Source organism: Martes martes, assembly GCF_963455335.1.
Source record: "Martes martes genome assembly, chromosome: 1".
Taxonomy (NCBI): domain Eukaryota; kingdom Metazoa; phylum Chordata; class Mammalia; order Carnivora; family Mustelidae; genus Martes; species Martes martes.
The window spans coordinates 109,407,960-109,420,687 of record NC_137888.1 but is presented as its reverse complement, the minus strand read 5'-3'; the positions used below and the strand labels follow the sequence as shown (position 1 = coordinate 109,420,687).

Sequence of the window (12,728 nt, the reverse complement as noted above, 5' to 3'; positions counted from 1 at the left end):
ATCAATCAGGTGGTGGGTTTCAGCTAGAGCAGTGAGTGGATTGAACACAGTCCTGGAGAGTCAGGGGAGGCCCTGTCCCCGGTGTCTTGGGAAGATCACCCTGCGGGACTAGATGAACCAACGGGCGAGGGTGTGGTGGTAAGGCAGTTCAGATTCTCCTTCCCAGAGGGAAGAGGGAGCTGGTAAGGACCGTCCTCAGATGAGCTAGTAGAAAACAAGAAAATGGCTTCAAAGCGGGGGGTTCTGCGTAACTAGAACCAGGATAAGAAAACATTTTAAAATCACTTCCTGAATGTAGTGCCCTTTTGATACACAAATTATAAGGGAAGGACTTGTGCCCTTTGCTGTAGAAATGACTACATGTCCCTTGGGCAAGAGCCTTCCTTGTCATTTTCAGCCTGGATTATGAGCCTCTTACGTGTGTACCCACAGCACCTGTGCATACCTCCGTGGGGCCCTTAGCAGCCGCCTGGCCTGACCTGACCTGACCGCCTGTCGTATGCGCTCAGTCAGTGCCTGTAACTCAACCAACCTCTGTGACTTGGAGCATCAAGCTCCTACTGCTTTGAGAGGAGTTAATTTTCCTCCTTTCCCTGAGTGAGGATGATTCTTCTGTCCCACAGAAGTATCAGAGCCATGGTTAAAGAGCAGTGTAACAATAATAATTATAGTAACAAGAATACCATTTGTCCCTAATTTAGCACTTTGTGATTTACAATGTCCTTTAATAGCCAGTTTTGCATTTTAGTCACTTAGCCAAATCTGCGGAGGTTCCTAAGGAGTTGAGTCCTTTTCACAGGTGGGGAAATTGAGGCTGAGTGGTGAAGTGACTTACCCAGTGTTGCTAGCATTAAATGAAGGCCTAAGATCTAAAACCCAAGTCCTGTGAACACAGGCATCAGGGGGCTTTCCCAGCTTGAATAATTGCCGTATTTGTGGAAACCCAGCTCTGCTGGGCCTTTCCATGCCTGCCATGCACTGACGGGGGTGGGGCGCTGATCACAGACCTCACAGCGGTAGCAATGAACGTGGAAATCACGATCCAGAGCCACAATCCGGACAGTCTCCTCCTGGCCTGGGGCTGGCATGATAGGCTCCTTGCACACAGAACATCGGGGGGCAAATTTCCTGTAAATAGAGACACAGGTCTGGTTAGATGTTGAGGATAGACACTGACCAATGGGGGAGACCCGGAAGTGAAAAGAAAAGGAGTTAGCGAAGGGTCAGGACATCTGCTCTGTCATCTTGTGTGACCTTGAGCAAGTCACTTTCCTTCTCTGGGTCTGCTTCCTCAGTTATAAGGGATTTAGACTTGGTGATTTGTGGAGGTCTTTCTAGACAAGAACATTGTGATATTGGGTGAGGTGGGGAGTTAGTGCATGAAGTGCTTCTAGGAGCTCCTGGCCACTTGATGTGTGACATGAAGTTCGCTGGTAGATAGACTGCAAACACAGACCCTGGGCTAGGGAAGAGGCCTGGGGCCCTTACTTGTTTCCTTTGCTTGACTTTGTCTTGCTTGACTTTTTGCTTCTAGACTTGTGTACTTGCTCCCCAGGCCCTACACAAATAATCTGAGGTTGGTAACTGTGTCATTCCCACTTACTAGAGCCTCTGTCTCTCAAACTGAGCTCTAGGAATTAACACAAGAAACCTCAACCACACACCTTGTCGAAACAGCAGAGGGTAGCCAGTCTGAATACATCAAACTTGACACCAAACTCACTATGACCAAGTCTGCACTTCCTATGTTTCAGTTGTGTTAACCTCCAGTTTAAAAAGAAAAAAAGTTCCAAAGCCATCACATTCTTTATACTTTTTTTTTCTTTAAGATTTTATTCATTTATTGGACAGAGAGAGAAATCACAAGCAGGCAGGCAGAGAGAGAAAGGGGGAAGCAGGCTCCCCGCTTTGGGCTCTCTGCTCAGCTCGATCCCAAAACCTTGAGATCATGACCTGAGCTGAAGGCAGATGCTTAACCCACTGAGCCACGCAGGTGCCCCAAGTTCTTTATTCTGTAGAGGGTCTTAGCACTTCCAAAAGGTGTAAACACTTACACGTGTAGATAACGCATACACATACATGTGCTTTTGAGACTAATTGTTGGTGAGGAATCTTAATATTTCCTGATCTCTTAATATTCCTTAATACGACCGACGGCCCTAACATTTGTCTCTCATAACAGATTAAGAGGCTGCAAATACAGGCTGTGCGTTCATCTGTATCTCCTGGAAATTAGGGGTGGCATGTGGGAAGGTGTGAAATGAGACAGGATTTGAAATGGTCATGGATTAAAAACTGAAGAGATGGAGGGAAAAAAAAAAGGACAAACAGACCGAGCGAGCTGGTTTTTTTCATGGTAATGGTTTTGAGATTAATGACCTTAAAATTTATCTATTTGTAGTGAGACTTAAAAAGAAATAATGATAGTAATCTAATACTTTGCAGAGCACTTTATGGTTGTCAAAGCATTTTTACATACATTATACTCTATATGTACATATTAATTTTCTTGGCAGCACCCAAAAGGCATCTGTGTGGCTGCAATCTAAATAAATATGAATTAAGCAGCAGATCAATTGATTGCTATGAAAGAAAAATTAAAAGGATCATGGTACAACTGCAGCAGTAATCAGAGTTGTTATAATTGGCATTTTATGCGAGAAATTTACACCCAGTGGTAAAAAAAAAAAAAATGCTTTGGACTACCTGATTATTTTTGAATCTGGGTCACCAGTAGTGAAATAAGCAGGCTTCTGGAATCCAGTGCGCAGACTCCTTTCCCCACGCCCATCGAGACTGTAGTCTGTGAGGTCAGAAGCATGTCTTGGCCCATCATTGAACTGTGAACCTGCTCCTTTTTCCTCAGCCACAATCACGTACGTCTTTAGGATAAACTATCTTTCACTGAATTTGCCTATTTTAGTAGTAATTGTTTGCATATCTTTGGGGACCACTGAACTGCGAGTTTCTAGCTGGCAGGTTTTGCTCCATCTCTGAATCTCCGGAAACAACTCCTACGACCAGGGCAGACAACAGAATTTCAAGCTCTATCTAATGAAATGAAGTGTCTGCCATATTGCTCTATAAAAAGATGTTACTTGGAGCTTCATGTTCAACCTCAAGGTCCTTCCCTCTTTGGAACGGCATAAACTGTATTCTCGCTGAGTCATGATTCCTTCCTACCGATTGGCCTCATTTCCATGATGGGAAAAAACAAAGTGAAGAGACAAGAAGTGGTTTCCACAGTCCCCACAGTGTTCTTTGGCTGGCATTTTGAAGACTTTTCTAAATCCCAGGTGGTCTGTTTCGAGGCTCAGCTCACTAAGCAGATAATAATAATAATAATAATAATAAAAATTTTGAGAAAAAAAAAACACTTTTAATGGTTCAAACAGCTACCATATATTGTGTGCTGATTATGTGCCAAGCCTTGTTAAGCACTCTATGCACTTGACCTCATTTTTTTACTGACAGCAACATTATGAAGAAATATTTTTTTTTTAATCATTTCTGCTTCACAGCCACAGGCGCCAAGGCTCAGAGTGGGCCGGTCTTCATCATCTTTATCCTGGCACATTTCTGGCAATCAACAAATGGGTGCTGATTAGACAAATAAGTGGATGGGTGTAATGTCTCTGATAAGAAAGCATGGATAGTGAAATAAAGGATCAACGCAATGAAAGGGTCAGCTAAATAAGCCGGCTTCTCTGAGCTCACTGTCCTGGCACTGGGAATACAGAAATAAACTAGGGCTCCAGCAGTCCTACTGGTGAGGGAGTTCTATATATTTCTGCATTTGTTCTATTAGTCGAGATGTACACATCCTGTCATAATGCAAAAATGCATTATGTAAAGATATGTAAAACTGGGTGTGTGTATGTCTATTCTTTATTACTAACCAGGCTACGGTTAAGTACTAGGCATACCCAATTTACAAAATTCTACAGAACGTGGACAGAGAGATATAAATTCATACAGGGGGATAGGGAGGGTTGAGGTCAGGGAACTGTTCTCAGAGGAGGTGGTAAATGAGCTGGGGCTTGAAAGATGACTCTTTAAGTGAAATGTAAAAGTGTGTTCGGTGTCTGTAGTGTGTGTGTGTGTGGATGAGGGTGGATACAGTCAGTTTGCCAGGGAACTAGTTTGAGCAGTCATCTGAAATAACATATGGGAAAAGAGTGGGTAGACCTAATAGGATGGAGGACTTGGGCCAACCTTGACTGAAGGTAGTTATGCAGGGGATGGCCCATTTACAAGGCCTCAAAAATAGTATTTGGGAAGCTTATTACTCACAGTGCCGTCCAAGACCACCGGGGAGCTTGTCAGAAATGCAGAATTGTAGGTCCCACCCCAGATCCACTGAATTAGAATTTGCAGTTTAACAAGATCCCTAGGTGACTTGTAAGCACATTAACATTTGGGAAGCACTGGTTTAGAAGACAGGATGCTAAGCAGGCGAGATGAATCCCTTCTCATGGGCCTTCTGCGTCTCACAGTGACTTCCACTCCCAGGCTGCTCTAGTTACAGCCAAGCAAACCTTCCATGAATTAGAGAAGCCCTTCCTCACTCTGTGTCCTTCTTTATTCCTGAGTTGTTCCTGCTGTCAGGAATCTCCATTTCTCACTTAAAATGATCTTCAAATTCTGTTTCCAGAAGCCTCCCCAGATCTCAGGGCCAAGTAATCTTCTCTGACTCTGACAGCTCAAGCTTTTGCCTCTGCCTGTCTCATTGTGTCTGGCCCCTTCTGCCTGATATCACACATACTCTGTGCTTATCCTCCCCCTCCTCCTGGCAAGCTCCTTGCTGACAGGGGCTTTTCTCTCTGTGTCTGTGCATTTTCTACCCCTGCAATTTTTCTCCTTGGATCTCTCTCCTGTAGCACTGAGCACATAGAGAGCTCTTTGTAGACGTGGTTGAATTGAATTGAAAGATACCTCCTAAAAGCTCATAGAGTGAGACCAAGAATCAAGGCTGCCCAAAACAGTCTGCAGAAGGAGGTTGTATCCCCCAGTGTACTCTCTCCTTATACTGGCAATGCCTACCCTGGGTGGGGCTTTTAGCTGCTTTGTGTTCTAGTACTTTCAAGGCTCGCAAACAGGGTTCTGTAAAATGTATCTCTAATTTTCCTTTGGGAAATGGTGAAAAGATCAAAAAGCTTTCCCCGCTACATACCTGCCAATCATCCAGACAACATTATTTTTAAAAAAATAATCTGTGTCTTAACATGCCATTGAATTGGCGGTGAAGCTGGGGGCTCAGAGATGGTTCTTCCCTTTTAGCTGCTAAGACTGCTTGTCTGGAGTCAGACCCACACACTTATGTCACCAGTCCCAAGTCTCTAATTATGCTCCTCACTCTTAGAAATGAAAGATAAATGGCAGAGATATAAACTTCCTTTTGTCAGAATTGATTTCCTGTTTTAATTGGGGGGTGTAATAGATCAGTCTTTTCCAAGCAACAGAAACATGTGTGCTCTGATTACATCTACCCATCCTCCTTGGATTAGGGTATGTCTAAGAAAGGAGAGAAAGCATGACAGAAACACACTCCCCATCGGTATCTTTTCACTTCCCCTAAATAGATGCAGGTTTTTTTTCCTTTTTAATGTGTAATTACAAGCTAAAAATATCAATAACGTGAAGTACAATTTATGCTGTGACTGCCCTTTCAAAGTGAGCCCTTACTTGTCTAATTCAGGTTGAGAATTCCTGCCTCTGGGGTTTTTTTTAATTCATTCAGCCTCACGTCTTTTGGTGAGGCTTTTCAATTCCTTTGCTACTTGGAAAGTGGTCAGGAAATTCACTTTTAAAATAGAGGAGTCTCAGGTCCCCAAACTGCCTGTGGCAAGTTCCTCCTGATTATTGACAATCAACAGAGCCACGAAAATTAACCCACAAGACTACACATCTGGAGGTCATAAAATGGAGACCCAAACTGGGGAGTCACGTGAGCTTTATCTCTGGGAGAGCTTCAGACTGTCCTCAAAGACCCAGACTGCCCAGCAAGGAAGCCAGAAAGCCTCTGTGCCAGCAGCTTGTAGATCTCCACTGTGGCTTTCATATCATTTCTAAATATATGCAACAGATCTCATCAACCAATCAGCTAACTAAGAAAGGGGCCAAATAAACAGAAGCAAAACACAAAATTGTACAATTGTCAAGAAAACCCCAGCTATGACAGAGGAAAGAGTGCCCGACGAATGAGAAAACTGAATGAGGACACATTTTTTCCAGGCCCATGAGTAAGTGGTCTTGACCTTGAGAGTCGACTTCCTAATCTTTCTCAAAAGACTCCACAAGACTACATTCATTAATGCTATTAGAAAGTGTCCTGAGGCAGAGAAGGCCTGGGTCGGGAAGCAGGTTATGGGAGGATGTGAATGTGTTGCTAATGACAGGAAAATGACCCCAAAATGTGCGGGGCTTGCACTAGGAAGAGGGAGTGAACTGTTCTGTGTCCATTGCCATCTCCATATTACCCCCTCTCTGCAGACTGGCAAAGATATAGAGGACAGCTCTAGAGAGAACCTTGGACTGTCACACCTGGGGAGCTTTAAGACAGGCTCTGTTCTAATGAGCAGACTGAAAAGGTGCAAGACATTCAGCAATTTGTCCACTGTAACACATCTTGCTCATGTATAGGCCAGCGAGGTCTACCTTAGGATCCTTCCTCTTTCCAATACACATATTGTGCAGCTGAGTCAACATTCTTAGTATCAGAGCTGCACAAAGATGTGACAGATCAGCCCCAGGGCAGCCTGTAGGCAGAAACCAGGCTGGAGGACAGCTGGATTAACTGATACCCATTCCTGCATTAGGAGAGGGGGATAAACAAGGCCATCTTAAGGTCCCACCAAATCCTGGGATTCTACAGCTTTGACAGAGGAGAACGGATGGCCCAGATACGAGGCTGTGAGAACAGATTCCAGAGGGGACTGACAGGCTCGAGGGAACAAAGCAGACCACCTACTTGTGGAAGTCCTCAATGCAGTGAATGAGGCCACCAGCGTCCACGGTGAATGGGATCCCATCAAGGCTGCGGTGGCACATCACGCAGGTAAAGCAGTGAGGATGATAGGCCTTCCCGGTGGCTCGCAGAATCCGCTCCATGATGGGCTTGGAGCACACGCTGCACTGCTCCAGGGTATTCTGGGGAGGGAAAGAGACAAGCCAGTGTCAGGTTGCGGCTTGCAGAGCTCCATGTATGTAGTCCCTTATAGCATGACCAGCACCTTACAGACACATTGGCTCGAGTGCCTATCACAGTACCTGGAAGAAGGCAGGGTGCATATCAAGGAAACACGTGAAATAGATCAAGTGTCTTTTTTAAATTCATGCAGGGAGGTGGCAAATCTAGGATTGAGAACACATGTCTTCTGACTTCTCTCCCTTTTCTACCACTACTGCAGGGTTGATGACAAATGTTCCTGTGAAGGCACAGAGAGTAAGTATTTCCGGGTTTGGTGCATTTCAGTTCTGCTGTCATAGGGCGAAAGCAGCTGTAAACAGTACTAAGCAGATGGGCATGGTCGTGTTCCAATAAAACTTTATTTACAAAAGCAGGCTGGAGTTAGCTCACAGCTATAGTTTTTGGACCCCTGAACTACATAACCCAGGTTCTCCACTGGAAGAACACGTGACTATTCCAAAACCAGATTAGTCATCAAAAACCTGGTAGGGTCACCAAGGACCTTAAGATTTTAGAGTGGTCTGCCTGATGACGGACATACACAGAGCATGCCGGGTGCAGAGCCCCATCAGAGCTCATCATCAATGAGGCTACTGATTATTTTAAGCCTTGATTCAAACACCACCTCCAAGTTCAGTGTTGTGAACTCTTGATAGAAATGTTGAATCTAGAGGGGCTCCTGTTATGATAAGTGAATTATGATAGTCAATTTCTCTGGCTTAAAAAAATATGCTGAACTTTAAAAATAAAAACAAAAACGCTCCCACAAAAGGATACCACATATTGAGTCAGGACTCCAAAAGATTGATAAAATTTGCTATTAACTTTCTATCCTTCCCTAGAATCCCATGCTGTCTTACCAAACAACTATGTTTCCCATGTAATATGCTATATTCCAAGTGAGATGTCTGGACTGATGGGGAGTTTACAATTCAGAATAAACCTGAGATGGGGGTCTGATTAGAAAGATGCAGAACTGGAATTGCCCTCTCACCACAAGAACCTTTAAATGCCTGTAGGCATCAGTGCTGATGTCTCCACCACAGCAACAGTCTCTGACTGGCTTCCTTGTTTGCATCTCTCATCCTATAACACTATAACTCCTATAACGCTGTAACTCCCTATCCCCAAAATGATTTTTGGTTTCCTTTCTGAAACACAGATGTGACCAAGTCACGTTGCTGCTACCAAAAACTTCTATGGCTCTACAATGTGAAAAGCCCTCATTCCTCACCTGACATCCAACCTCCATTTCTAGGGGCAGGTTTTCCTAATGTCTCAGACTGCTCACTCTTATTCAAACCTGTAGGAAATTCCCATACTTCTGTGCACTGGCTAATGCCAAGTATGAACCACCGTTTGTCATTTTGCCCTTTCAAGGTACAGATCAGAAGGCAACTTGCCAGTGAAGCCTTCCTGGATGCCTTCATTTGCAATCAACACCTTCTTCCTCTACCCTTCCCAAGCACTTAATTAAAATTGCTTATAGCATTACAGGGTCCGTTGTATTAAAATTATTTGTGGGGTGCCTGGGTGGCTCAGTCAGTTAAGCTTTTGTCCTTCGCTTAGGTCATGATACCAGGGTCCTGGGATCGAGTCCCCCATCGGGCCCTTTGCTTCCCCCTCTGCCTGCTGCACCCCCCTCCCCGCCGCCACTTGTGCTTGCTCAGTCTCTCTCTCTGACAAATAAATAAATGAAGTCTTAAAAAAGTGATTTGCACATTTGTGCAAACTAATTTCTTTAAGGGAAGGGGCCATGTCTTTCTTTTTAAAGTTTTCAATTTTAACTCCAGGGCAGTTAACATAGTGTTATATTAGTTATAGGCATACAATATAGTGATTCAATGATTCTATCTATCACAGTGATTCTATATCACACAGTGCTCATCATGATAAGTGAATTCTTTTTTTTTTTTTTAAGATTTTATTTATTTGACAGGCAGAGATCACAAGTAGGCAGAGAGGCAGGTAGAGAGAGGGAAGGAAACAGGCTCCCTGCTGAGCAGAGGGCCCGATGCGGGGCTCGATCCCAGGACTCTGGGATCATGACCTGAGCCGAAGGCAGAAACTTTAACCCACTGAGCCACCCAGGCGCCCCGATAAGTGAATTCTTAATTCCTGTCACCTATTTCACCCATCCCCCTACCCACCTCGCCTCTGGTAACCATCAGTCTGTTCTCTAGAGTTAAGGGTTTTCTTGGTTTCTTACTTTCTTTCCCTTTGCTCATTCGCTTCGTTTCTTAAATTCCACATATGGTATTTGTTATTCTTTCACTGTCTTATGTTGCTTAGTATTATACACTCTAGCTTCATCCATGTTGTTACAAATGGCAAGATTTCATTCCTTTTTTTGTGGCTGAGTAATATTCCACTGTGTGTGTGTGTGTGTGTGTGTGTGTGTGTGTGTGTATACACATACACACACACATACACACCATATCTTCTTTATCCATTCATCTATTGGTGGACTTGGGGGGCTTCCATAATTTGGCCATTGTAAACAATGCTTCAATAAACATGTGGAATCATGTATCCTTTCAAACTGGTGTTTTTGTATTTTTTGGGTAAAAACTCAGTAGTGCGGTACTGGATCTCAGGATAGCTCTTATTTTTAACTTTTTGAGGACCCTCTCTACTATTTTCGATAGTGGCCACACCAGTTTGCATTCTAACCAATAATGCACAAGGGTCCCTTTTTCTCCAAATCTTTGCCAAGGCATGTTGTTTTTTATGTTTTCAATTTTTAGCCATTCTGATAACAGTTTAGAATTGCATTTCCCTGACGGTAAGTGATGTTGAGTATCTTTTCTGTCGGCCATCTGGATATATTCTTTGGAGCAATGTCTGTTCTTGCCTTCTGCCCATTTATTAATTGGATTATTGTGTGTGCGTGTTTGTGTGTGTGTTGGGTTGTATACTTTATATATTTTGGATACTAAGCCTTTATTGGATATGTTCATTTGCAAATATCTTCTCATGTCTAGTAGGTTGTCTTTTAGTTTTGTTGATTGTTTTCTTCGCTGTGCAGAAGCTTTTTATTTTGATGTAGTCCCAAAGCTTATTTTTGCTTTTATTTCCCTTGCCTCAGGAGACATATCTAGAAAAATGTTGCTATGGCCAATATCGGAGGAATTATTGCCTATGCTCTCTTCTAGGATTTTTATGGTTTCAGGCCTCACATTTAGGTCTTTAGTCGATTTTGAGTGTATTTTTGTGTATGGTGTAAGAAAGTGGTCTAGTTTCATTCTTTTGCATGTAGCAATTTTCCCAATACCATTTGAAGAGACTTTTTGAAGAGACTTTTCCCACTGCATATTCCTGCCTTTGAAGAGACTTTCCCACTACATGTTCCTGCCTTTTGTCAAAGATTAATTGACCATGTACTTGCGGCTTTGTCTCTGGGCTTTCCATCCTGTTTCACTAATCGATGTGTCTATTTTTGTGCCATACCATACTGTTCTGATTACTACAGCTCTGTGGTATAATTTGAAATCCGGAACTGTGGTAACTTCAACTTAGTTTTTTCTTTCTCGAGATTGCTGTTGCTGTTTGGGGTATTCTGTGGTTCCATATAAATTTTAGGATTTTTTATTCTAGTTCTGTGAAAAATGCTGTTAGTATTTTGATAGGGATTGTATTAAATCTGCAGATTGCTTTGGGTACCATGGACATTTTAACAATATTTGTTTTTGCAATCCATGAGCAGGGAATATCTTTCTATTTGTGTTATCTTGAGTTTCTTTCATCAGTGATGTGTAGTTTACAGAGTACAGGTTTTTTCTCCTTGGTTAAGTTTATTACTAGGTATTTCATTATTTTTGATGAAATTGTAAATGGGTTGCTTTCTTAATTTCTCTTTCTGTTGCTTCCTTATTAGTATCTAGAAATACAATGGATTTCTGCATATTGATTTTGCACCCTGTGACCTTATGGAATTTATTTTTCAGTTCCAGTAGTGTTTTGGTGGAGTCTTTAGGGCTTTCTATGTCTGTAGTACCATGTCATCTGCAAGTAGTCAAGGTTTTACTTCTTCCTTACCAATTTGGATGTCTTTTCTTTTTCTTGTCTGAGTGCTGTCACTAGAACTTCTAGTACTATGTTGAATAAAAGTGGTGAGAGTAGACATTGTAGTCTTGTTCCTGATCTTAGGGGAAAAATTCTCAGTTTTTTTTTTTTAACCATTGAGTATGATGTTAGCTGTGGGTTTTTAATCTATGGCCTTTACTATATTGAGGTATGTCCCCTCTAAGCCAACTTTTTTGAAGGTGTTTATCATGAATGTCATACTTTATCAAATGCTTTTTCTGCATCTATCAAAATGACCATATAGTTTTTAACCTTTTTCTTGTTGATGTGCTCTATCACATTGATTGATTTGTGAATACTGAACCACCCTTGAAACCCAGGAATAAATTCCACTTGATCATAGTGCATGATTTTTTTTCATGTATTGTTGGATTTAATTTGCTAATGTTTTGTTGAAGATTTTTACATTTGTGTTCATCAGTGATATTGGTCTGTAGTTTTCCTTTTTTGGGGGGGGTGGTGGTGTTTTAATCTGGTTTTGGTATCAGAGTAATGCAGGCCTCGGAGACCATGTCTTAAGAATGTATTTTGCAGTCTCACACTACACCCAATATCCTACCTGGAATAAAACTAACCCTAGGACGAATGTGTGCAAAAAGAATGAATGAAGGAATATTATTTACATCCTACTCGGGCATTACTGGACTGGTTTGACTCTCCTGACTCTGGAATCCATCCCAAAATGAATTGGTAAATTCATCACCATCTTCTCCTCAAAGCTGTGGTTGCTGGAGGTTCTGAAATTGCTTAGTATGCCTCTGGTCACAGTCTAAACTCATGGAAACTATTAACCTATTTTCCCCCCATTTTGAAGTGGTGAAATTAAAATAGCAGAAGAACATAAGATGAAAGTCTGGAGAAAATGACCCTCTGGACAATGAGGGCCCTGCTTTTTCTCTATCCTGGTGATCTGAGCTGATGTGGCTGCAAACTGTCTTCCCAAGGCTTGTGTTTCGCTCTTTGTGGCTTTTAACCATTTTTTTTTTTTTTTTTTAAGGCAGCCCTATAATGGAGTCGAACAAACCAGAGAATGTTTGACCAGAGAATGTTTTTGTTTGCACTGAGGCCTGGCTGCAAGATTTAGCCCATTTATTCAAAACCAGCAGCAGCATATAAGGGTGAGTCAGTTTCTAAGGAAAGACTTTATGGTCTCTGGAAGCACTGTTTAAAGGACAGGTAGTCTGCACGTTTATGCTACAAAGGAAGAACAGTGTAAAAGATACCTAAAGTGAAACAACTATAATACGCCTGCATATCGGAAAATGAAGGTTTTAAGAATATGGCTGACTGGAAGCTTGGGCTAGCAAATGGTGGAGGAGGACATATAAAACGTCTCTAGCCAGTTCCCTTTACTGAACCTTTCTCCTTTCAGTCTCTAGCTGGTCCACTAGGAGCCATAGACACATCTTCTCTTTGAGGAAGCGTAAAGACTCTTTACCCTTACCATGTTAAG

The 12,728-nt window shown here is 42.4% G+C and overlaps 1 protein-coding gene across 2 annotated transcripts in view; it reads right to left on the bottom strand.

The window, feature by feature from the left end:
- The window catches only part of LPP (LIM domain containing preferred translocation partner in lipoma), a 659,735-nt gene that overhangs the window by 3,893 nt on the left and 643,114 nt on the right, over positions 1-12,728 (bottom strand). For both annotated transcript variants that reach the window (XM_080814680.1, XM_080814681.1), the window contains exons 10-11: positions 6,971-7,149; positions 1,008-1,128 (exon numbers count right to left, since the gene is read on the bottom strand). In XM_080814680.1, the coding sequence (XP_080670806.1) occupies positions 1,008-1,128; positions 6,971-7,149 (300 nt within the window). The remainder of the gene's footprint in view (positions 1-1,007; positions 1,129-6,970; positions 7,150-12,728) is intronic.